This window comes from Lissotriton helveticus, chromosome 4_1 (assembly GCF_964261635.1).
Source record: "Lissotriton helveticus chromosome 4_1, aLisHel1.1, whole genome shotgun sequence".
Lineage (NCBI taxonomy): Eukaryota > Metazoa > Chordata > Amphibia > Caudata > Salamandridae > Lissotriton > Lissotriton helveticus.
Window position 1 is genome coordinate 1,212,992,664 of NC_136063.1, and position 27,538 is coordinate 1,213,020,201.

At 44.6% G+C, this 27,538-nt stretch overlaps 1 protein-coding gene across 3 annotated transcripts in view; it reads right to left on the reverse strand.

Annotated features, from left to right (window-relative positions):
* Positions 1 to 27,538, reverse strand: part of ZCCHC2 (zinc finger CCHC-type containing 2) — a 283,093-nt gene that overhangs the window by 121,884 nt on the left and 133,671 nt on the right. For all 3 annotated transcript variants that reach the window (XM_078687775.1, XM_078687777.1, XM_078687774.1), the window contains one exon: positions 13,176 to 13,233. In XM_078687775.1, the coding sequence (XP_078543901.1) occupies positions 13,176 to 13,233 (58 nt within the window). The remainder of the gene's footprint in view (positions 1 to 13,175; positions 13,234 to 27,538) is intronic.

Genomic DNA, 27,538 nt, shown 5'->3' on the forward strand with positions numbered 1-27,538 from the left:
TGTGGGCGGTTTTTTACTCGGCTCCGAGTGCGGTTTCGGCACAACGGTCGGCGTAGTAGAGGAAGATGGCTTCTTTTTCGGTGTCGGTATAGGAGTGGCACCGGGAATAGGCTGGCTCGAGCCTGAGCGCCTGAAGGCTTAGTGGGCTTCTTTGCCGAGCCCAAAGGCGGGGTGTGGGAAGCAGTGTCTCGGTGTGCATCCGGGCCCGAAGGGGAGGGTGTGACCGAAGCCTTTTTTGAGGGTGTTGATGAAGGGTTGGGGTCGACTGTCTTACTTACGACCCGTTGAGCTGGAGTGATGTCCTCGACGTCCGAGTCTTCGGCATCTGAGGATCCGATACTCTCTTCGGCGTGCTGGTGTTCTGGCACATCGACGCCCTCTTCGAAGATGTCGTCGGGGATCGAAGCTGACGAGCGAGCCATAGTTCTCCGAGCTAGTCGGTCCCAAATGGTTTTCTTAGAGCGGAATGAGGCACACGCCGAACAGTCTTTGGCCTAGTGCTCCGGTGAGAGGCAAAGGTTGCACACCTCATGTAGGTCGGTGTGGGGAAACTTCGACCCACATTGAGGACACTTTTTGAATGGTGTTCTTTCCATGAGCCAGAAAGCAAGGCCTAGGTAGGCCCGAAGGCGTTCGTCGACGACCGGAATCGAAGACTTCGAAGTGGTAGAAAATCTTGTCAATGTAGTGCGATTGAAACAATACCGTCGAACTGGGTGAGGATTGCGTGCCGAAGGAAAATCGGTTCCAAACTGGAGCGCAGGAAACACATCCGAGCCCGATGGCAGAAAAAACAATCTGGGGATGGAGCCGATGCCCATGCGCAATGTGGTCCTAAGGAGAAGTCACCTATCGCGTGACTTCCAAAGAACTTTCATGGACAACAACAAACTGTAAACATCCGGGCCCAACACTAGGTGGCGATCTAAGCACAGTGTGCAATCTGCAGCTCATATGCCTCGAACCTGACATTTCAGCTGTAAAGCTAGTGGACAAGCAGGGGTGTCGTCACTTGAGGGGCTCAGCGGAGCTGCTCAGTCAGTTTTGGCATTTTATTTTCTTAATAAAGATGGAAAATGTACTTATTCTGCAAACCTCTGTTCATAGTGTGTAGTGCTGTAGATTAATATGCACTGCGACGCCACCCTAGATTGTTTTACGATGAGCGGATAAGAGGTGAGAGTGGAGTGCAGATTACTACTGTGATATGCCATGTGCACTGTAAGTTGTAAAAGGAGTAAAGTGTGAGAAAAGTAAACCTGTATCATTTCCATCTTCAAGAATGAGGGTGGGCTCATGTGAATCTACAGCACTATACCCTACGAACATATTCTTTACGGGTAGGTGCATTTTCCATTTGTAGCATGTCTGGCTTCAGATACATGTGCTCTGCATCAATGTAAAGCAATTAGTCATGCTATGGAAAAGTGTGTGATGTTAACTAGGTAACTGCTTGGCAGACATCTGCTAACATTAGGTTAGGCAGGCGGGCAGGGAGGTAGATTGAATCCAAGTTTCTCTCTCGTCTAGCATATTTGGATACCCTTTAGAATCCATCCTGCAGAGCCAGACTTGGAAAAGGGGGTTACCCTTGCGGGTCTTCACAGATGCTTCATAGAGCTAGTTAGTTTTGCGAAAGGACTTAATCATGTCATTACGGTACTTAAGCGTTTGATAACTAAGCTATGCAATGCCATTACTGCTACCAAATCTGGTTGTGAAAGAAAACTGGTAGCTTAATAGTCTGGCTGAAGTGAAAAGGTGATACTATATTGGCCAAGAACTTTGAATTGTTCAAAGGATCACCCTGTCCTTGTGCACTCAAACGAATGGGGTTCTTAAATAGCGAATGCTTGTAACTCGCCGATACCTCAGAGTGAAGTTACAGCTACCAAGAAAGTCACTTTCCAGGATGGAAAATGTAGTTTGCAAGAGTGGAGGTTGTTCAAATGGTAGGCTCATAAGCCTTGTGAGAACTATGCTAAAGTGTAATACAGGGGGGGGGGGAGAGAGATAGTCCTTGGGGTTTATTACCCTTTTAGGTCCTTCCACAAAGGCTTTAACCAAAGGGATTGTAAAGAGCGATAAGCGTTTACTATTTTGCATGTATGCCGCAACAGTGTCTATGTGAAGAGCCATGGCAGTATATACAAGGCCTAACTTCTGTATGTGTAAAAGAGGATAAAGTCTTGAACCATGATATTAAAAGGGTCTAATTGTATTGAGATGATATAGTAGACCAGTCTCTTCTACTTGGACTCATAACAAGCATATCTGGTAGAACTATGATACTAAAGCAGTTTGGCCATGAACACATCAGGAAGGGAAAAGATTCCAAACTCAAAGAGCTCAGGAGCCAGATGGCTAGGTTGAGCTGCTTGGGGTCTGGGTGCCTTCTTTGGCAGTGTTGCATAAGCAGGTCCAGCCTGATCAGTAGCTTCTTGTGTGAACAGATGGATCTCTACAGGAGGATGGAATACCCGTGCTGTCTGTCCCAGGTATGTGCCACCAGGATGAGGGCTATGGACACCTGCCTCACCATGTAAGGCATGAACGAGAGAAGAGGAAAATCGCAGGTAAATATCCCCAACCAGTTCATACATAATACATTGCCCCCGGATTGTAAACGTGGGTACCTAGAAACAAAGCATTTTCTGGGGTGGATAAGAGGTCGATGACTGGGATTCGCCAACCCTGGAAGTACAGGTGTATGCCATGGAGGTAGAGTTCCTTCTTGTAGACTGGTTATGGAGTCCTGCAAAGTCTGTGTTCCACAATGGACAGGTGCTCCGCTAATAGGTGGATCTTATTGCAGATTACCCAATGAAAGATCTTAAACACGCAGGGGATCTGGTTGCACGTTGCCCCTAGGAAATTTGATGCTGATAGCCTCAGGTTCATCTTTGTGCACTAGTAGCATGACTTTGAATAGTGTTTGGGGCCCAAACACAGAGCTCGTGGGGAAGTCTGACAAAGACATGCAACCCTTACAATGTGCGCCGGTTTTGGAGCAGGGAGAAATTGGGATTAAACGGTGAGTCCCTGAGCAGGTGCGTTCACGTCTGGTCCGTGCTCGAAAACACCGATAGCATTTGTCTGAGCTGTAATTTTTAATTTCTTCACACGGGGAACTCTACTCTCCTTCCCAACCATATGCCCACTATCCCTTTGGCTGGGCAAAGCATTAAAGCAGCCCTGATTAATGTCCGGTCTATGGCAAAACATGTGTCGGCTATCTTTGAGCTTTTGGTCGATAACTAGCTTGATTTTTTATTCATAATAGAGACCTGGTTGAATGATTACTCTGCCCGGGTTATCACCTTGGCCATCCCTATAGGATTTAAAATTGCCAGGGTTGACCGTAAAACAGGGAGAGGGGGAGCGGTAGTTTTTAGGGAAAATTGGATTTTAACACAAGGTCATTCCAATGACTTTACGGAGGACGAAGCATTGGATTTCTCGCTCATTATTTCTCCGCATTTTTACTGGGAGCCATGCTTTCATATCTTTCCCCCCGGATCCCCCAATCCTTTTCTTAAAGCGCTGGAGCTTTAAATTATACCAATTATTTACTGCTCAGTGATTTTAATATTCATTTTGATTGTAGAGAAACTCCTGATACACATACCCTCAATGAGTCACTGGATTTTGCCCAACTGACACAGTGGATCAACTCCCCCACTCATAGAGGAGGCCATACTATTGATGGAGTTTATTCTAACTTCCTAATAACTGTACCAGACCCCCTCCCGGTCACTTGGTCTGATCACTTTTTAATTCAATTTTCTTGGACCATTAAGGCATCTGCCTCTTCTATGAATACGACAGTGGTTAGACCTCGCATCGAGCCTGCTGTTTTTGGTAAGGTCTTGGCTGATACACGCCTACACATGTCAGGGAATTTACTGGAAGCAGCCGGCAGATTTAAGATCTGGTTGGCCGACGCGGTGGAGAGCTTCTCTGTTCCACCAGGCCATAAAAGAGCGAGAAAATAATTGTCCCAACCCTGGTTCTCTAAGTAGTTAAAGGAAAAAAAATCTTCATGTAAGAAGCTAAAGCGGAATTGGAGACAAGCTTACTATCCTCTTGCCAAAATAGCTCTTAGGAAAGCTCAGAATAATTATTATTCCAAGGTGCAGGGCGTATTGCCCAATCGAAAAACAATTCGAAATAAATATTTTCCATCGTTCAAAGCTTCCTGGACCGCGGTGCTGAACAGGGATCTTCTCATACATGCAGGATAGTTTTGGGTCAGTCAACCAACCTAAGGAGACTTATTTCCATCATATAGCCGCAGCACCGGGCTCAGTGCACTCTTCTTTCGCTACATTCTCTTCCATTCAGCTGTCCGTCCGACACCCGGACTATTCTTAAATTGCTTAAATCGGGCTCCCCTTCTGACCCATGCCGCGCAAAGCCAGTGGCGGCAGTTGTAGATGTAGTTAACCCGGAAGTTAACAAAATTGTTAATATGTCCCTCCTGACTGCTACGATTCCATCGGAGTGGAAAACTCCATCCCTTGCTGAAAAACCTTCACTCAATCCTACCACCCTGGCTAGCTACCGCCCAATCTTCCTCCTCCCGGCTGTGGCGAAGGTGTGTGAGAAGGCCACTCAAGCATCTCTCTGAGTTTGTTGAGACATCTGGCGCCCTCCACCCCGCCCAGTCGGGCTTCAGGGCCTCCCACAGCACAGAGACGGCCTTGGTTGAGATGGTGGAGGATATTAGAGTGTGTTTGGATGCCGGCGGCAGAGCAGTGTTAGTGCTCTTAGACCTCTCCACCGCGTTTGACACCGTGCCTCATCAACAACTTTTGGCACGGTTGTCTCATATCAGCATCTCGGGGCAGGTATGGAAGTGGATTGAATCCTTTTTAGCCAATAGATCAATGCAAGTATAGCTGCCTCCTTTCTCTTCTAATTCTAAAAGCCTGAATACGGGAGTCCCTCAGGGCTCTACACTAAACCTCCTTTTGTTTAATGTTTATATAACACCCCTGGTACACCTGGTAGAGGAGCTGGGTATCGTCGGCATAAGCTATGATTTGGGCGCCCACGCGGAACAAAACTGACTCCTCTCCGACAATTGCTAAAAATTGTCTTGCTGAGGTCTTTAAGTGGCTAGCAAAGGCCCAATTGAAACGCAACAAGGAGAAATTGGAGGTGGTGTTCATTTATTTTTCCTCCCCCCCCCGCATTTTAGGGGGGACATTTGGCCTGAGGGCTACCCTATGCCAGTCTCCTCAGGGTGCCCGGCGAAAAATCTGGGGGTTTGGTTTGGCGAGGATTTGAAATTTCTCCCCCACACTGAAACACTTAAAGAAGTTCCTGCCCAATTTGCCCAAAATGGCTAAGGAAATGGTGACCCGCGTGTTCATCCTGTCATGGCTAGATTACGCCAACGCCATGTACATTGGTCTCCCTGCGTACCAGCTAAAAAAGCTGCAGATTGCTCAGAACGCGACGGCGAGAGTTCTGCTGGATATGCCTGGTAGATCCAGCGCTAGTCACAACCTTCGAGATCTACATTGGCTCCTGGTCGAGCAGCGGGTACTGTTCAAGGCTCTCACACTAGTTCATGGTGCCCCTTATAAGACAGGGCCTCAATATCTTAGGAGACGTTTTTTGCTCTATGTGCCGCCTTGTCATCGTCGATCTACAGGCCAATGCCTTGCTGTTGTTCCTAGGTACCGCTGGATTAGATTAGGCGGCAGCTCCCTTTCTGTTAAAGCGGCCATGGCTTGGAATGCCCTGCCCTTTGAACTATGAAACATAAAGAGCCTTAGGCTGTTTAAAAAACAGTTAAAAACCATGCTATTTAAGTAATCTTACGTCAGGCCAACCCTTTTCCTTCTTTACCATTTGGCATTCGCGCCGGGACACTTCTGAGTAGCCGTGCGCGTTATAAATGGAGACTAACATAACTGCTTGAAATTTCCCTTGCACACTGGGACAAGTTTATTTTTAAAGTGTAAACTTTGCAGAATTGAGGGAGCAAACTCAGGGTCTGTGCTGGAAGGCTGAAAAACAGTAACTGATGTCAGTCAGTGTGTGGAGATGGTGGCTATGTAGGAGCCCAACATCACTTTCGGAGAAGTACGAAAGCCATGCAGTCGCACAACGCCACTTATCGAAATGTGAGGGAATTACTGAGGCATTCACTGGATCTAATCAGGCACGTGGTGATATTCACAAGGCGGGTAATCTGCAGTTAGAAGTAGCCATCAGAAGGAAAAGTGCTGTTTTTTCACTAAATGAAGGGCTGCTTCCCTTAGAAAACACTTCAATACTTTTGAATGGGAAAAGGAATTTGGAGGATAAAAGCTGAGGATTTTGCTTTAGACTGATTTCATATTATAAGTTTTGGTATTTCTCGAACGGATTTGTTTTTGAATAGTGTAAACAAATGTGTTTGCAAGTAGGCAGGGTTTCCATTTCTCTCAGTTGTGATACAGTTCAGTGATCTCATAAGGGTGAGACTACATGATGTTAAGGATTATTAAATAATATCTCTTGAGGGCAAAATGTATTTGCTTGGATTTGCTAAGGGACCCAATGACTTGGAAGATAAAAATAGCACAAAGGAGATACAGTAGGAACAGTAACTATATATGATACACAGATCCTGCTCTTTCCCTCCACTATCAACACCACAGTGCAAAAGGGCAAACGAAGGAAGATGGCACCAGACAGCAAGGGAATAATCTGAGATTCATTAATTTCTTTTATTTATTTTTCTTCATTGCAAACAGCAAAGTGCTTGTGCATACGGGAAAGAAACGACCAACATCATTTGCAACACCCATAATATCCACTGATCTAAATCTAAAGTAAATTGGAGGCTTACACAAACTACCTTTGCAAACCTATTATCCGTGACTGAACAAACCACCACAATTTACCATTTCATAACACTCCCCTTGAAATCAGTAAAATTGGGCGGCACGGTTTTGGGGGCAGCGGCGATTAGCAGTTGTGTCTATTGACTACCAACATCCCTGCAAACAAGTCTTCTGTTGGCTGCCAGCTCCCACCCTTGTGCGTCTACATCAGTCTTAATGATTTAACATCACTGATCACTAGACACTATTCAGCAGACTATTCACCAGGATGGGAAATTATGGCACAGTAATGAAAATGTTTTAATTTCCTCTTTCCTCTAAATCCTAATTTGTTAAATGTTACACCTATGACCATCCATTCATCCTATGAAGTGTAGAGTCCTTGAGAGACTGATAACTTTCTCCATGCTAATAATGTTTCTACATAATCGGAGAAAGAATTCCATGGACACCAAATGCTGAAAAAATTATTACAATGTCTGGACCACTGGACAGAACTCCAGCCATTTAAATTCAAGATGCCCCATTTGTAATTCACCAGAGTAGCACTATGCATCAATCCATTATCAAAACAGAATCTGAAGGCGGATCACAGCAGCCATCTCCTACTGTTGTAAAAACATAAGATTAATGCTTGTAATAACAGTCAAGGCACATTCCAAAGAAGTGGGACAACTTCAGCAGCCTTGCACAAAGTAGAGCATTTTGTAAGACATCTGCCACGCAGTCAACAAGGAAGAATCTACACCTCACTCAACACAACTGCTTGAAAAAGTGGCAGATAGTGGTGACACAAACCATACTCAATCATTGTTTCAGATAAGGGGAGCTCTGTTATTTTCCCCCGACAGAGTGAAAGTTTAAGTGTGTGTGAGTGTGTAAGTGCAAGTATGTGCGTACATCTTGTGACCAGACTTCTCTTTAAAGCCTTTTCAAAAATGTTGTGCGAATATGGTTTCTTAACCCAGTTTGAAAAACTTACCTCTTCTAGGTGAGGCGGGAAGGTCACATTTGAATCCGAAAATTCTTCAAGTTGCAAAACTACTCCTACAGGTAAGAAACCATTTGGTTTTGCAGGGAATCTTTTTTGCATTTACATTATGTGCAATGATTTTATAGTGGTATACCCTTCCATCATGGAGGGTGGGATGAAACAAGTGTGTATTTTCCAACATGTCTTAACATTTTCTGTTCTACTTGTGCTTTCATGTTAACCTGGATGTCTACTAAGTAGTTTTTCATGAATGTCTGTACTGGCTACAACGTCACTTATGCATGTATAGGCTACAAAGGCTAGAGTGTCCCCTCCTTCTTAGTAGTGTGCCCCTTTGGTGTTCCTTCAATAGGTACCCATGCTGACATGTTTCAATGGTGTGTACGATCCAATTGGCAACAAGCCCATGTTTGTGGATGAGGGATAAAACATTGGTCTCCCTTCCTGTACGGTCCCGTTTCCTTTAGATAGTAGATTACCGCGCTCATGACATCTAGCCTGTGGAGGTGCTCTTTCTGCATTTGTCTTTGGCACGTTAAAGAAGGCCGGCAGTTAGATTTCCCGACTAACATGACAGATATTATTTTGGGAAGAAACTAGATTTTATTCCTCTTAACTACCCTGTCCTTGTCAACTGTGGGTTGGGTTCCTTTACTGTTAGTGCCTGGAGTTAGTGCCCAAGGATCCTCACTCAGCCCTACACTCTTCAATATCTACATGAGCCCCCTCGCCACCATCGCACGAAAACACAACATCATCTCCTACGCAGACGACACCCAGCTGATACTCTCCCTCACCAAGTACCCAGCCACCGCCAAATCAAACTTCCAGGAAGGAATGAAAGAAGTAGCAGACTGGATGAAGCACAGCCGGCTCAAACTCAACTCGGACAAGACGGAATTCCTCACCCTCGTACAATCTCCCTCTGCATGGGACAACTCCTGGTGGCCCTCGGCGCTGGGGGCCGCACCGATACCCACGGACAACGCATGGAACCTGGGCTTCATCCTGGATTCCTCGCTCACAATGACCAAACAAGTCAACGCCGTCTCATCCTCATGCTTCAACACCCTGCGCATGCTCCGGAAGATCTTCCGATGGATCCCCGCCGACACCAGAAGAACAGTCACCCAGGCCCTCGTCACCAGCCGACTGGACTACAGGAACGTCCTCTACGCTGGAACAACCACCAAACTCCAGAACCGGCTCCAGCGCATACAAAACGCCTCTGCACGACTCATCCTCAACATTCCCCACCACAGCCACATCTCAACCCACCTGAGAAACCTCCACTGGCTCCCCGTCAACAAAAGAATCACGTTCAGACTGCTCACCCACGCACACAAAGCACTCCACAACTTGGGCCCGGAATACCTCAACAGCAGACTCACGTTCTACACCCCCACCCGCCAGCTCCGCTCCACCAACCTCCCCCTCGCCATCCCATGGATTCGCAGAGCAACCACCGGAGGAAGATTATTCTCCTACCTGGCAGCAAAGACCTGGAACTCCCTCCCCACTCACCTACGACTGACCCAGGACCACCTCAGCTTCAGGAAGCACCTCAAGAGCTGGCTCTTCGAGCAGTAGCAGCACCCCGTTCTCCCAGCACCTTGAGACCCTAGCGGGTGAGTAGCGCGCTCTATAAATATTCTGATTGATTGATTGACTTAGTCCATGCAGTGAAATGATCACTATTAAAAAAAGATATGGAGGATAAGGAATTTTGATTGTGCTTCGGTCATAGCCTCAAATGTGTTTATCAGCTGTGTCAATACAAAGCCAAGGTTTCATATGAGTTTGGGTGCGTACCATGGGGTGTTATGTTATGTTATAAAGGGCTCTTCTATAGCGCACGGCTACTCCGTGGAGTGTCCCGGCGCCTTGGGGTGCAATTCTGTGGACCCCTTCTAAGAACCTATTGACAACAGTTGAGGTAAACAAAAACAAAACCTGCTTTAGACTGTGGGCTAGCGTATGTCACAATAGCTGCTAGGTGGATCTTTATATGAATCGTATGAAAGGTTTGCATCCAATAAAAGTTAAGACATCCAATTACCGAGTCATCATGAGTTGAGCTGTGTTAATTTCTCCTTTTTGCACCAGTGGCTGACTGGATCACCTGGCTGTGAACATTTCCTTGTTCTTGGTTTCCAGGTCATGCTCTGCTTTTCCATGCATCTGAGACAGATCCAGGTACCCACACTATTTCCTCAGGTGACTAAGTAAGGCTGAGGCGCTTCAGCTATGGGCGACCCTTTTCCCCCAGGCATGGTTAACAAATCTTGTGAGATTCACAGCCTCCTTACACTGCGTTATGCTATTTCCACCAATTCTGAATAGCATGTTTTAGAAGCTCATTGAAGAGCAATAAGTGATTGTGGACAATTTGTGCTTGTATATAATTTAAGATATTAGTGGTATTCTAGGACAAGAGTATACAGAGGTCATTGACCAATCTACTGATGGGGCATTCCCTAGAAACTGGCGATGTGGACAACTGGGAGGCGAGGTTTGGGCATTTTGTTTTTGCAGTGGTGGCAAAGGGTTTAGGAATTCCATGACTATTCATGGAAAATCAATTAAGACAACAACTTTTAATTCACACTCCAATGACTAGTTTCCCCGGTCAGCTTAGTCTGTCACTTTGTTTTGGACTCCTGCCAGATGTATTGCTGTTAACATGGTGCCCCTTCACACAGCCCATTTCCCAAATCTCTTGTACTGGACAGCACATACAATCTTGCCCCCCCCCCCCCCCCCCCCCCGGTTTATATAAAATGCATTTGTAAAGCACACGTTCACCCGAGTCGTGGGTCTCTAAGTTAAATAAAATGTTTGTTACCCAACTCAGTAGTACTTATTTTATCAACCTCAAAGAAGCGAAGGCCTGGGTGGATCCATCTGAATTCAAACATGTGACCATGAGGTCAAACACAATACCTAGAGTAAATGCATTAATTCACTGAGCCACAGACCCAGCTTTGTTGAACTAAATCATAATTTGGGTTCGCTGTTAACACGAGTATTGCCCTCTCCCGGATATGCATGTGATATGTCTTCAGAGCGAGGAAGACTGAATTGACTTCTAGGACGTCCATGTGTTGGATGGCTTCTGAGGCGTTCCATCGCGCCCCTGATGTTTACAGTCCCTGTGCTTGCTCCCCAGCTTGGGTAGGAGGAATCTGTTGTAATAGTCACAGGTGGAGGGGTGCTCTTTAAATGCCTTTTGAAACATTCTACCATTGCATTTCCCTTTTAACTCTATATATACCATTATATCCTGCCAGTTATCAATTATCGGTGACCACTGGCTTTGAAATCATTCCTTCGTAGGCCTCACATGAAGAATGGGGTAGGTGGTATGCTAGAGGCCATCATACTTAGTAGTTCCATTACTGTTCTTTGTCGGAGACTGCCCTTTCTAGTAGAGGCCAGCTTGTTCTTTAGTGCAGTTAAATATGTACTGCAACAGTACACCCCTATTCTAGAGTAGAAGGCCTCTCCTAGAAGCACCATTTGTCTCTCAGGCACTGTTGATGAGGTCTCCATATTGAGGGTGAAACCCAATCCCTGGAGGGTGTGCATTACTTCTCCTATGCTCTACCTGAACTTAATAAAGCACACCTTTACCATCCATTTGTCTAGGTAGGGGTACACAAGTATTCTCCCGCCTTAGGAGGTGGACTGCCACCACTGCGAGAAGCTTTGTGAATTCCCTTGGTGCAGACTATCCCAAAGGAAAGCACTTTCAATTGGCAACACAAGTTATTTACTACTATGCTTGTTAATGGGAGCATGAATACATGTCCTTGAGGTTTAGGATAGCTACATAGATCTCTTTTACAGTAGGTATACATTGTGCAGTGTGGGCAATTAAAACGGCTGAGTCTTTATCCATTTGCTGAGGAGTCTCAGATATTGGATTTGCTTTAGGTCCTATTTTGCATCAGGAAATACAAGTAGTTCACCCCTTTTTTAAATTCTGAAGGGCAAATTTAGTCTATTGCTTGATTTTGTATCTGTTCGTTTAATTCTTGCTATAGCACTGAATTCTTTCCCTTTGTAAAACCTTTTATTTGACATTTGGTGGTTTGTATTCCAATTCTATGCAATATCCCTATTGTATCACATTTCGTCAGATGGTTTTCATCCATTTCACCCCCCATCTGTGTTATATGTGAGAGGATCCTGTCTTAAACAGTCATTGATGTCAATGTTGATCCTCTGGAGGCATGACTTGCTCTCCCCCGAAAGTATGACTGTTAATATTGTTGGTACTGTCTTGATGTTGCAAATCCCAGGACCATGGAATATCTGTAGTAGGGCATCTTGGAAAGATCACCTGCCAGTTGACGTCCTTGTGAAAGCGGCACCTCTTTTAAAGGGGCCCTCAAATTGCAAGGCACCCATAGGCTTGGTTGTGTCGCCATCCCTTCATTTGTTGGATTGACTTGAACATGGCCGAGCCAAACAAGTTCTCTCCTGTCAAGGGCGTATTAAGGAGCCTTGCACCTCCTGTTTATATTCCGACACTCTAAGCTATCCATGCCCCCCGAGTGTTGCGGCCTGGCACATTTGTCTGCTTGGGATTTCAGCAGTTTCTACATCTTTTTTTGTAATGTTACATGGGATAGATTTTTTTATTTAAAAAAAAAATGCCCAATAAAGATTGATGGCATAGAAAACTCAATTGACAAAATGTACATAGAGATTATGTTAACCCTAAGTGGTAAGTATTCCAAAACTCCATTTCTTAAAACACATTTAATCTGATCACATAAGTAAAAAGTCCCATCAAGTGTGAGCATGCATTAGAGAGAAATCAAAAGGATTTAAGCATCATAAACAACCAACATTAAGAAATGAAAAGAAAAAAAAATCATGTAAATAGCAGCACAGTCGTGTACCTAATTCAGCTGAAGATAAATAGTCCAATGAGGAAACAAAATTGTGACAGACCAGAGTCTCTTATTTGTCAATGCACGAAGCAGTGGCATTACTTTAAATGTGAGCCAAAATAGAAAGGTGCATTGGGGGGGGGGGGGGGGGGGGGACTAGGGACATGACTGGAGAGAAGGGTTGCATCACATGGCACATGCAGGATATAGCACTGTAGAGGGTGGATAGCGGTCTTGAAACTCCAGTCGTGGTTTAGTAAAACATCTGAAATTAAGGTGTAAAATGAACTCTGAGAAATTAGCCACAGCCCACACATGCGTCACCACCTATAAAATCAGCAACAAAAGATGCTACAGACCAACAATGGGAAGTGGTTTATCGTTGTCAATCCCATCACTGCATAGGCAAGGTTTATTTAGGAAAACAGTAGCACTTACTTTGCATAAGGACATTTCCCAGTGTATTTCCTACGGACAACTGTGCATGGTTGGAGGTCTGCAGAAATAAAACACCAAAACACATTAATGTTTAGGTTAGCAAACAAAATAAAAAGATATGGAATACAGATTGACAAAATATCAACAGAGCCCATGTACACAAATACAAAAAAGTAAAACTTTTTACTTTTAACATCCATATATCACACACTTACTATGCTGCATTTTAACGGCAGTGAAAAAGGAATAAAGTCCACTGGAAATGTCCACAGAAGGAATCACAGTTTACCATTAGCTTTAACTACAGCCATTAGGCTAACTGTCATAAGGTGAAACAATGAACTTTAAATGCCATGAAACCAGAGGTTTGGGTGCTAATCCTAGAACAGCAACGTGAGTAGGCCTAATGGCTTTAGTCTAAGAACAATGAAACATTAAGCAATACTCACCAAGGGCAATTAAAAAAAAATCATGTTCGGTTAGTAATACTCCGCATTATTTACAATTGATGTGGCTGCTTTGGGCTGGGGGTGGTCTGATGTGGGTAACTTAGTATGAAAGATGTCAAACTGTAGAGGTGAGGTCATTGCCAAGAAAGGAGTGTAAATACAACATATCTAGGTATTGTGTGGCAGTCTTTAGAGATCAGAGTTATGGCAGAGGAGGCACATACTAGAGAATCAGATCATGAACGGTCTCACTTAGCAAGCAGGAAATGTCACAGGACTTAAAATGACTTAAGGCGATCAGAAAAGCAGGACTGATTTTAAAACTTACCCAGCAGCCAAGTGATCTCAGATGACACACACGTTATGGGGGAAGTCATCTTTCGTGATGTTACCATACCTTATTTTGTGTGCACTAAATTCAGGAATTTTTAAATAACTATTTTAAAATAAATGTCAGAATTACATATCACATTTCTAGTGTTCCTTGCATGTGTAACTTATTAATGAAAGATTGCTTTTGAGTACCACTGTGTCCCTGAACTCTTCGTGGGACTTCGGTCAACCCAGAACACACTAACACCACACCTGCAGGAAAGTTCAGAGGGTTTTGTAGGGCTGCAGTAAAACTGGACTTATTTAATCCGTGATGGTGCACTGAACTTAGCTGTTGGACCCGTAGGTTAGGAATCCAAATCCTGCAGATCGGGCCTCTAGAACCTAGGATTATGAATACTAAAAAGAAAACCGGGAGTACTGGATTTTTTTCTTGTTGCAACCAACCTATCAGTGAATGCATTGACCTCTCAAACCAGATGGCTTCAGCCCTCTCCCTCTGAGCAATGGCTGTAACTAGGAGGATCTGGTTATTTATTTATTTGTTGAGTTTATAAAGCGCGACAGCCACCCACAAGGGTTTCCCGGCGCTGAAAGGCAGAAGCAGCAAGAACTATCCAGTAAGATGTTATTGGTTAAAGAGCCAGGTTTTCACAGCTCTGCGGAAGCGAGCGTGACAGTTCTCCATACGGATGTCCAGAGGAAGGAAGTTCCAAAGTCTTGGTCCCAAGTTTGCAAAGGAACTGCCACCCATTCTGGAAAGTCTGTACTTAGGTACGCAAAATAAATATTGAGAAGAGGAACGGAGAGAACGAGAGGGGGTATATAATTTGACTAAGGACTGAAGGTACAAGGGGGCTACCCCAGCCTTGATCTTGTGCATGTAGCTCAAAGCCTTGAACTTTACACGAGTTTCAAATCAGAGCCAATGAAGCTCCTTTAAGCGTTCTGTGATGTGATCAGTTTTTCGGCAACCACAAAGGAGCCGTGCGGCGGCGTTTTGGACTAATTGGAGACGACGTGTGACCGCCCTGGCTGACCCCAGGTAGAGCACGTTGCCGTAATCCAACCTGGAGGTCACCAAGGCATCTAAAACGGATCTCTAGGTGTTAGATGGTAGCATCCAAAAGATTTTTCTCAGCCACCGCAAAATGGTGAAACAGATGGCTGCCACTTTGTAGGCCTGATCTTTCATGGATAAGCCATTGTCGATGGTCACACCAAGATTACGCACATGTTTGGACGGAAAAGGTAAGGAACCCATGGCAGACGGCCAATGTCTCGGGCTCCAGAGGTCAGGTTTATTCCCAAGTACCAGAACCTCGGTCTTACCGGCATTTAATTTGAGCAGGTTGCGATTCATCCAGCTGGATATTTCGCTGAGACCTGCTTGCAGGGGGGAGGTAGAGGTTGGGTCAACTTGGGATAAAGAGAAGACGATTTGAGAGTCGTCAGCGTAAGTGAATAGATTTAACCCGGAATGTTGTGCAATGTGAGCCAGGGGGGTAACAAAGATTAAAGAGGGGACTAAGTATTGAACCCTGTGGCACACCATATGGGGAAGAATACATTTTAGAAGTGGAAGAGTGGGAAAATATGTGAAAGGTCCGGTCCGTCAGGAATGATGTAAGCCAATCCAAGGCTTTTCCACCAATGCCAATGGCCGCAAGGGAACTGAGAAAGATACTGTGAGATACAGTATCGAAAGCTGCACTGAGATTAAGCAATATCAGTGCAACTGTTTCACCTCGATCCAATAGCAGGCGGAGATTTTCTGTAACGCCAAGGAGGGTGGTCTCGGTGGAGAATCCCGGACGGAAACCGGACTGAGAGGGATGTAATAGATTATTTGTTGCCACAAACTGGGACAGGTGCCGGTGGATGTGCCTCTCTAAGATTTTGAAAAATGTAGGCAATAAAGAAATAGGGCGGAAGTTAGAGGAAACGTTGGGGTCAGCAGTAGGTTTTTTCAATAGCGGGGTGACCATTGCGTGCTTCCAGCGACTGGGAACAACAGCAGTATTGAGCGAGTGATTAAGCAAAGTATAGATCATCAAGAGCTGGGGGGAATCCAGAGAGCGCAGTATTGGGACGGGCAAAGGATCAATCGGAGAGCCGGACTTAACTTTGCTCAGGATCTCCAGAAGGGTGGAGATCAGGCCAGGACAGGAGTGAATCAGAGGACGGCACAGAGGAGTCAACAACCTCCCCGACATCAAAGAGTGAGTTCACCGAGATTTTTCTGTCTCTTTGGGCAGAAATGTCCTGGTAAATATTCTCAATTTTAGAGATGAAATACTGAGCAAGTTCATCGCATTTACTGCTTGATAGAGGGGGAAGGGTAGCCGTGGTCTGAGAACCAGCGAGGTCTTTAACCACGCTGAACAGTATTTTAGATTTATTAACGGCTTCAGAGATAATTCTGTTGACATAATTCTGTTGCAGTTATACACACCTTTAAAAGCTGGGCGATTACATCAAGTCGGTCCTAGTTTCACGTCTCTCTATTTAAATAAGGACGCTGGCACCAAACAATGTTATTTGAAATTATATATTCAGCGGGTTTCAGACATCAAGACACTACAGCTAGAAACTTAATACCTCTCTGGAGGCTGCACTTGCGTCCTTGTGTGAAGGGTGGGTGCACCAAGAGAGCCGGGAGTTGGCTCATCTAACACTCTGAAATGATTCCTACGAGGAAGACCGTCTTTAGAGTCAGAAGACACACCGAGTAGTTGCGCATTAGGCCAAAAGGAGTACACATAAGAAATATATGGACCAAATTAAGATCCCAGTATTAAATTACAAACTGTTTGGTAAGAAAAGTGTTAAACCTTTCAGAAACAGCATTAAATAAGATTTTTTTTTAAACAAATATGGATGGTTAGGTAAACAAAGAAAAACCGGAAAGGTCAATAAAGAACCTTTATAGTGCTCACCACAGGGTCTTGCTGAACCAAACACTAAGGGTGCCGCTCGCCGCTGGGTGTGCTTAAAACTCGCTGCTGGAGATCAGGGACTCCGAGGACCAGGAGCTCTGCAACGCTTGCACCTGTGCTGTTTCACCACCTACAAGCCCGCCCACAAGCCTTTCAAATGGCCTCGCGGCTCCCGCTTCGCGGGACACGCCCCGGGCCAAGGGCGGGCCCGTCTTTGTCAGGAAGAGGCAGGGCTGGGCCCCCTCTCTAACTTATGGTATACGCCACAGAAGGACAAAAGGTACTGTGTGTCTATTAATAGGGGCTCAGAGGGCTCGGCAGGGAGCACTTAAATGTTATCTGGATAAGTTCTGTGGCGGTGACATTTAGTCATTTTGGGGGAAATAACTTGGTCTGCGAATTATCTCGACCCCTTGTTAAACGACTTTACAAAATGGGGAAAAGAAAGGTTATGGAGGGTGGAGCCCCATTATTATCGTCTAAGAAAGGGAAAAAGGCAAAAAACGTATCGCATGCAGCCACTAACTGTGTTTTAACAAGAATTGAAGCTATTGTTGAGGAATGTTAAGAGGTTCTGGGTGCAAACGCAATTAGTAATTCTGGAGAAAACCCAGATCTCCTTGATAAGGCTCTCACGCAGATTCAGAAACGGGTGATTCCCGTAATTTTTAATAAGAAAAAATCCTCAAAGCCTCCCATTTGCGAAGTCCATAGCTCATTAGGTGATGCTGAGGAAAGAATACTAGTAGAATCCCCAAACAAGGTAGCAGTTTACACCACTCACGGGGCTCCGTATACTTGCCAAAAAGAGAGTATTACTCCCTGCTCAAATAGATTTGCTGTCTTAGAACAAACTATAGGGGATGTAACAGCAGACGAAGCTTTTTAATAATAAGACTATAGAGCTTCCATCTGATCATGCAGAGTAGACCAGTCCGGGGGCATATGCCCCCCCCCCTTCAATCCAAGCTAGCAGAGCAACTAGGGTATTGCCAGCCAATAAATCAAGGGAGGTTGTGGGGTCATTGATAGTGCCAAGCAACCCAGCCCAGAGGCTTTCTGGTTCACCTTTATCTGAAACCACTAGATATTACTCAGATACTGTAAAAACTAGGGAAGATAGAGCAAAGCCCCCGGGTTTACATCTCAGCAAAACAGGATATCGAGGTTTACCTCCTGCCAAAGAAGAGCAGGTTAGGCAGGATGGCCCAGTTATGCTAAGGAATAGTATTCCCGTAGGGAATTCTCCAGTATCAGTCTATACGACCAAGGTCCCTAAATACATCAACAAGTACGGCTACGAAAGCAGTGAATCTATTCACAATAAAGCGATTCACTGGTTACGCCATGTAAGGAGCTGCAGACCAATTATCAGGGAAGACATGGTAAGGGTAAAAATGATCTCCTCGGCTAATTCCATGACGGATTGCATTGAGTTGCAGCTAACCAATGCAACAATAGCTGAGAACTTACTGGCCCTAGAGTATCGTACATCGCCCCCTAATCATTCTGATATCCAGATCAGACACTTACCACTTTGGTCACCTGTTAGGGTGGGTAGAAGCTCTGGCCTTAATAGAGTGGATTGACTAGGTGAAGTCCACCAATTAAGAGTCCCTAACTGATCAAACAAAGAGGGAAAAGGGAGGGCCTTCTCCAAGCTTAGATAACCCAGTGATAGAAAGATCTAATGTTGAAGGGATGGGGTTGGCCAATAGCACGATTACGACCGCGGCCACAAACCCAAGGGTGATCCAGCTTCTCTCCTGGAACATAGCGGGTCTCTTAAAAAAACTTTCCATCCCGGAGTGGAATGAATTTATTGACAAGTATGATGTCTGCTTGTTCCAGGAGACTTGGAGCATGGTCCCCTTATATAAGACAGGGTACACCACTTTCTTCATCCCCGCTATAAGCTCAGGTAAAGGCCGTCCATCCGGGGGACTCCACATTTGGGTTAATATTGCATTGAATTGGGTTAATATTGCGTTGAATTGGGTAACCACCATGCATAAACCACCCACACAGGATATTTTACATCTGACAATAAAGGGGCCCCATAATGGCATTAATGTGGAGTTATTTAATGTGTACGCAAGGGGATCTCCGGGGGCACAAGTGTCAGCTACCATAACAGCATTAGAGGCTGAATTATCTTGTATTTCTCCCCTTGCCAATATCATTGTGGGTGGGGACCTTAATTGCACGTATGAACCCCTGAGTGGGGAAGATTTTTTGGGAATCAACGAGGAGGATATGAAATGGGCTATTCGTCCCTGACTTTAGCACCAATCAAGAAGTGGTCACAAAGGGCGATCCAGATCAATGCTCTCACGTTAGAATATAACTTGAGAGCTTTGAATGGCAGGACATGTTCCGATCAGAGTCGGGCTAACACTTATAATAGGATTAGCTGCCCGTCAAGGATAGACTACATTTGCTGGACACCTGTCTTTGGGGTGATCTACTAGATATGGAGGTAAAGCCCACAGAGGATAGTGATCAAAATCCTTTGTGCATGAAAATGAGGTGGGCATTGGCCTGTGGGAAGGCAATTAAGGCACCGATAATGAAAACAAAGGAGGTTGTGCCATCGAATTGTAATCGGCGCCTGAAATGGAACAAGGTTGCATGTCAGGAGGATAAATTACTTGGTATAAGGGAGCACTTAGTTCAAAAAATTGCAGAGCTGGAATTGATGACTTCGGCCCATGAAAACATCCAAGAGCTCTCCTTTACTAAATTGTATAACAATGCAATAGAGAGGCTGGGTTCCTTTTTTATTGTCAAGGAAACTAGAATGATGAAAAGGGGTCCTCCAAGATCGAATAACCTTTGGTATACGGCCACATGCAGAGAAGAGGAAGGTATTAACCGTAGCTCGGCATAAAAAAGACTTGTCAGCAGTGAGAGTGGCCAGGAAGGAGTACTCAAGATCTATAGACCAAGCGATGCGTGATTGGGAGCAACAGCATTGGCAGGAGCTCAAATCCGCATCCCTATTAAGAGATTTATTTATTTATTTATTTATTTAGGCGATTTGTTAAGCGCTCAATTACCCGTGGGTGTCTCGGCGCTGCAACTTTATTTTTTGGAGATTATTAATAAAACCAATAGAAGGGGAGCTGACCCCATTCCAAATCACATTACAGAGCAACAATGGTATGCTTACTTCCTTAACCTGTACTGTGATGAGGGAGACCTCCAATCCCTACAAAGTGTCCCTGAACCAGCTAGATTTGAAAATGTAGCACCAGTGGAACCCTTTGTGATTAATGAGCTACATTTGGCTATCGCGAGTATAGCCCCGGGAAAGGCAGCGGGTCCTGATGGACTCCCTGGAGACTTACTCCGGTGCGATCCAAAGCTTTGGGCAAATTTTATTTGCCTTTTAATGAATCTTATTGCAAGGGGTCATGCTATTCCCGACTCATGGAAGGGAGCAGAGGTGGTGACAATATATAAAAAAAGGTGCTAGAGAAGACCCTGCCAACTACAGGCCGATTAGTTTAAATGACGTAATACAGAAGGTAGTTGGCAGGTTCATCACCACGAGGATAAGATCTTGGATGGAAGATGGAAATATCCTCTCACATTTTCAGGCAGGATTTAGACAAAAGGTTGGCACGATGGACCAGGTATTTAGATTCTTCACGGTCCATTGGAAAACTGTGGTCATCGGGAAAGGCAGTTAATATCTGGCCTTTATAGACCTGAAGACCGCTTTTGACTTGGTCCTCCGTGCCAAACTCTGGCAAGTGTTGCATGAACTGGGTCTCCCCTTCTCACTTCTTGATTTTATTAAACGTCTCCATGAGGGGAATTATGCAAGAGTGAGATGGGGAAATCAGGGCCAGTTGACTGAGAGGGTGGCGGTGAATAGAGGGGTACGCCAGGGCTGTGTGATGGCTCAGACTCTGTTCTCCCTCTTTGTTAATAGACCATTTGAGAGAGGACTCAGCCGATGCCCCAGTCCTGGCGGGAGAGAAAACACCGACCCTGCTTTTTGCAGACGATACCTTCCTGATTTCCAAAAGCTCAGTAGGTTTGCAAAAACTACTGGATAGGTTTAGCCAGTTTTGTGATGCAAGGGGGTTAATTATTAACACCACCAAAACCAAGCTAAATGACACTGTCGCCGTCTAAACGATTTAGGAATGGCATCACCCTTAATGGTACCCCACTAGATGTGGTTGAGTCGTTTGACTATTTGGGAGTCCGGGTGAATAACCTGATGAACTGGAACTCCCACATGGCAAAAATGCTTCTCAACCACAAAGTAGTGTCCGGGGCAATTTTAAGAGAACAGCAATTGTCCGTTAGTAAACCAATAGCCCCGGCCCTTGCGGGGTATGAATGGAAAACACTACCCTCTGCAGTATACGGGTCCGAATTATGGGGTTTTGAGAACACAAGTGACCTGGTTAGATTTGAGAACAAGTTCTTCAGAGGTCTGGTTTCCCTCCCATGTTCTACCCCATTAAAACCCCTCTGTCATGACTTGGGAAAACACTTGATTAAAGATAGTGCGGCTCCGCCCTCTATTATTTTGGGTACGTTTAAGTAGGATGCCCGAGTTGGCCAGTTATGCAGTAGCCCTAGACAAACTTATTAAACTAAACACCTGTAATAAGATCAAGTGGATAAGTAAGCTCAGACAGCTGGTTTTTAATATAGGGCTAGGTGAAACTTGGGCATCCCAGTGCCCGCCACCCAAACAAATAACTAAGAAAGCTTATTGGGTGCAGGCTGAGGAGCAGAATAATGCCAATTGGGGGACCCTTACCGAGCAGTTCCGGGAATATAAACCTGCCAGAAAGCTCGAACCTTTCCTCAACTTCATTCAAAATCCGAGAGATAGGACTCTATCTAAAGTTGAGGTTTGGTACTCTCCCACTTAATGAAGTTACTGCAGGCTGGAAACAACATGTTTCTGTATCTGTTCCCTGCCCAGGTTGTACAGCCCCTACCGAGTCACTAGCCCACTTCCTTTTTGCATGTACAGCGTACAGGGTGGCGAGAAGAACATGGCTTAAACTCATTTGTACAGAGCTAGGTTTTAGGAATTATAGGATGGCACAAGTTGTTTTTTTTTTTTTTAGAAATGTTTTTATTTTATCAGAACTCAAACATGACAATCATGCAATTAACTGCACACATTTCCAGCACCCACTCCCACCCCCTTCAGCATTGTCCATTTTTTGGCGACAATCGTCCCAGGGTGACTTGACTGCAACAACATCAGTATTCTCCCCCCCCCCACCCCCCTCCCCACTGCAGCTTATGTACAGGCCTTTCTGGTGTGTTCATGGAGTTATAGGTTCCTCGGCTTAAGACGGGCCCCTCACAGACCCCCATCAAACCCATGGTAGTGTCTCCATTTAGACCAGACCCTACGGAACTTTCTCAGGCACCCTCTGGCCTTATATGTCACCCTTTCTGCGGCCATGTACATGTCCAGCCCTCTCCTCCATTCCTCTATCTCCGGCGATACCGAGGACCCCCAGTGTTTTGCTATGTCTCTTTTTGCCACCACTAACACCAGCATTAGGAAGGTTAGTAAGCGTCTCGTAAGGTCAACGTCATTAGTCATTCCTAGCAGGGCCAGTCTTGGTTCCGGTTGGAGAGGGATCTCCAGCACCTCGCCCAGCTCCGCAAAGATGGAAGACCAGTATTGGCGAATTGAGGCGCACGTCCACACCAGGTGGTAAAAGTCCCCGTCCTCTAATTTACATTTGAGGCACTTCTTGTCGTTAGTTTTCCCCATGCGATAGAGACGTACTCTGTCATAGTACGTTCTATGGAGCACATTAAATTGGATAAGGCGCAGTCTGGATTTAATAGCCACGTCTCTAGGGTGCATTAATACTGTGTCCCAGTCAATGTCATCCATTGTTCCCATCTCAGTTTCCCAGTTCCGTCGAAGTTTCGTCAGATCGCCTAGCATGTTATTTATCAGAGTTTTATACGTGAGTGAGACCACTTTCCCCTGTATTTGTTCTTGGAGTAGCCTTCCCTCTAATGGTGCATATTCTGGAAGGTCGGCTAGTTGTATGTTCTGGGCCTGCCAAACATGCCGAAACTGCGCATACTTGAAGAGCTGCGAGGGGTGCAAACCAAATTCAGTCTTCAATGTCAAAGGTTTTCAGCGCCCCTGGCACAATGTGTTTTAATATCTGATCCCACTTCTCTTGTTACTGTTTGTGGGGTGGCAAAGTATTTGGGCAGAGCTTGGTTAATCCGTACAAAGTTGCTAAAGAAAGCCAAGAGCTAGGCGTTGGTGGGCTCATGTTGAATACTGTCCTTTTTACTGTAACTTTCAAAGCTGTATATAGTAGTTTAAGTCTTTACTGTATATAAAAAAATAAATTAAGGGAATTTTAATGATTGTACATTGGTTGTATGTGTAAATGGATTGCTTTTTTATGAATTGAGGATGTACATACTTTTATGATAAAAAATGTTATCGAATAAAGTACATACAACAACTAAACTAATAACCCACCAGAGGGCACAAATTTATCCAAGCACTCACAATAAATAGTTTAGTGAAAGAGCACCTGCCAGCTAAGATGACATCCACAACTTTTCGTGGCAAATCAAATAGTCAACTGCTGCAGCTCAATCTCCACTCACTGATGTGTGAATTGCACAGGTTTGGGTGCAGAACCCTGTTCTGTTGGTGCAAAAGAAAATCCTCTCGAAGTAGTAGCCTCACCCAAGGGCAGAAGTTCCGGATACCACACAAACCTGGCCCAATCTGGGTCAGGTTGTTCCCGATTTTCTTTAGAGATTTGATTAGGAGAAGCACAGTCTGGAAGGTTTTCGGCAGTGTAGAAGTAAAAAAATGGTAGACCGTGTTTTCACTATTATCAGAGTTTGCTCCATGCCAACTCTGGGTGCAGCTGCCAGTCTTTCACTATTATCAGAGTTTGCTCCATGCCAACTCTGGGTGCAGCTGCCAGTCGTGATCCACTGGATACCTTTGGCTGAGCATGTCCAAAGTCAGCCATTGAGGTTTAATTGCTCGTCAGGATTTGAAATACGGTAGCCCTAATTGTGTAGCCTCTCCTCATTTTGAAGGCTTCAATCTTTGGGGGGGGGGAACAGGCCACCCATGGTGGCAATATAAAAATATGTAGAATATTTTAGGGCCTGCTTCAAGCATTGGCGATATTAATGTATAGTAGTGTAGTTAGTAGGTAATACAGCAACTTCAGTTTTACCCATCAAGTTAGGCTCTACGATGCCATGCATGTGTTTGTGTTAAAGGTGTTATTAGTGCCTGCAAATCTTTCCATCTTCTATCATCAAGTGAGTGTAGGACACCAGGCGATTTATTGGGCCAGTGCTGCAAGGTGATAGTTTCAAAATCTGGGACACATAAGTCATCTTTACTTCAGGCACTGTAGGTAGATCCAATCCTAGTGGCCTTGACTGCAGGTAATTGACCCAAATGCTCAAACTTAAGTGTACAGACTTATGAATAAGGCGCCAACGTCTCTACTATTGAGGACTTACATCACGATTGGCACCTTTTGACATCAACCAGGATTGTAGCAGTAGGTAAACTCGGATCAGTATGCTGAAGAATTGTTGTGCGTTTTCTTAAATTAAGGAGCGTGGAGTACTGGGGTATGAACAAAGCCTGCTTAGGCAGTGCCTCATGTGGCACCCACACTGAATACTGTTTGTTAATAATATGCAAGTATTTTTCAATATTGATAGGCAATAGGGGTCAATATGACGAGCATAGCTCTGGCTATTTGCCAGGTTTTAGTAATGTGATGAGAGCTTCCATTGTTTTGGGTAGTAACTGTTGCTTTGAGTAGCTTCTTCATACATATGACGCAACTGCAGGTCAAATGTGTCCATATATTCTTTATAAATGCCATATTAGGCAGATGTATCCTGGGACTCCAAACTCACCACACCTTTAATTGCCGCCTTTGTGTCTCCTACCGACAGTGTGGAATTTAGTGTTTTAATGAATGTTCACTCTATCTATGCTAAGTTGAAACCCACATCATGAATTTATGATATTGTAATATCAGCACTCTCTACAGGACTGTAGGACAGCACACATTCAGCAGATTTCAAGTAATCATTAATCATTTGTTCATTTGTTGTTGTCTGTCTCGTTGTAGATTATTCCATATCAGGCATCAGCTGCTCTTGGGATTCACTGTTCTTGCATTGTAGGTGTTGTGAAGAATTATATTTCCCTAAGGTATTTAATTCAGAGCTTTGCTGGATATAGCATCACATAGCCAAGGGTTATCTTTCACAATTGTACATATTCGACCATTTGGCACTGTTTGGGCAAAGAAAAAAAAAGCCATTTATGATCCTTCATGTTGTATGAGGTCATTAGTACTGGCGAATTCGAGCACTGTGTTTGATAGTTCAAGAATCTAGCAATGATCATAGTTATTCCCCTTGTTTTGATCGGGTTGCCAGTAGCCTATAACTACAGAGGTCTGTGAAAAAACCTCTCTTCCAACTTGTTACTATTAGAGTTTCAAGAAATATTTTCATTTCCCCGGTCTCTGCTGTCCTCGTTTTTATCTCTGCCAGGGATTTCTCCAGTTTGTTAATCTGCTCAATCCCGGTTTTACTATCGTCTTCTAGGTTGGATAGCCTGCTCTCAGCTTCATCTAGCTGCAGGTTTAGCCAGTCTCATTTAATCAAGTCTCATAATGAGGGAGTCTATTTTCCCATCTATTGTGATTAAAATTTCTTAAATTAGCTCTTTTATTTCTGTAAGTCCATTATGTATTCTCTGTGGGTGGCTTTAGCTCGGATATCAGCGGTTTATCTTATCACATAGTACAATTACTGTGTTTGGACTCCTTCCCCATGTTCTCAGTGCTGCACATTTGAATTGAGCACCTTAGTATCTTGACGCACAGGACTTGGATGCCAAAATGTACTTTCATTTAAGGTGATTATATCCCATCACTCACTCCCTTATTGGTGTTAATTTTGCATGGGGCAAAGATTCAGGAGACCCTATGCTCGATTAGAAGCAATTTAACTCCGTGCTGACTTTGAGTCCGAATCGTAGCCCATGTCACTCATTCACAATTTTAGGGCTGGTGCTTCTGGTCAATTCCAAGTATATGTGGAGTAGCTCGTAAACATGGCTCCAAGTCTTCCCCTGTAGAGCTTTCCCAGAGATGTACTATTTTGGAGTGTTGCAGTCATTTCATGGCTCACATACTCGTTTAAGCGGTCTCCTCTCCTTTCTATAATGGGTGTCACTAGGCGTCTGTACATGTCAGCCGTTACCACTTTCTTACTCTGGCTCCAGCTACTTATGCATTCAGTCTGCCCAGCAGGGTGATCAGTGTGCTCTCCTAGTTCTGTGTTACTGGAATTTACACCAGCGTGCCATGTCAGCCTTTTTACCTCTGGAAAGATGCAGAACGCCCATCTCAGATTATTTTCACATGTTACATATGAACTGTGATGCCATATACTGATGAAAACAGGAAGGTTGGATTTCTTCCCAAACCAATGTAAACTTGAGACTTGAGTAACCCAAACACAAATGTCATGGTATGGGACAAAATTTGCAAATGACTGGTAAATGACGGTCAGTTTGATAAGTGGAGGGAAATAAAAATGTTATTACAAGGTGCTTCTGGCCAACATCATAAAGCATAGTTGCCTTTCACACAAGCTTTAGTACATAAATAGCTGCTGAAAACTCAACATGTTAGGTCAAGTTTCTTATTTGAAAACTTGGCTCATGATGCAGCTCGCCTGGTTTTCACTTTATCCTATAAAGCTACTTAGGTGGGGCAACATGTTTGTGTTAGGCCCCTGCTTTTGTCCAGGAACGTTGTTAATTAAAAACAAGTTTGCTAATTGGCAGGAATTTAATTTTTCAAATGTTTCATCTGCAGATACCCGCTTTTTCTCAGGTTGACCAGTTTGTTTTGTCATGGGGCATGAGACGTCACTTAGGAGGAAACAGATCGGTTCATGAGGGTGCTCAAGCTGTTCTCTACAAAATAATTCTGGCAATTCTGCCTGACCAGACTGTTGTACAAACTGCAGTTTAACATGAACAATTTCATGAACGCTTGCTCCACCCAAGCATTAATTCAAAATTGCATGATTTCTTCTGTTCATGTAATTTAAATGCAAGCATATCTTGCTAAAGTGAAGTCTCCTCTCTGTGGTTTGGTAACAGGATACGGTCTTATTGAGCGCTGCGAAGGGGGCTAAACAAAGTGGTGCTTAGTGTGTAGTTTTGAGAGCTTCAAATTCCAGCTCCATCATTAGGCTTGAGAAAGGTTTGTTGGTAACTGACTGTCAGTAACTAGAGGTTGGATAGGACCGAGCTCAACCCAAATCTATTGGTTTATTTTCCCCATGGCATTACATAGGATGATTTGACAGTCAACGAGAACTGTTCTTCCAGGCCCAATTGACCAAATTATCGTCTGGAGCTCTAACCCTATCCAGCCCCTATTTTCTGGGGGCATTTGCGTAACAAAACTTGAAAGCCCCTGCAAGGTACATGGAGAGACCCTCTCCAGCCTCAATCAGGAGCTCTCCAGCCAGAGTATTGTGCTGAGGGAGCCCCCTGGAGATTGCCTCCCACCCCACCGCAGGGGCTGCACGGGGCCTG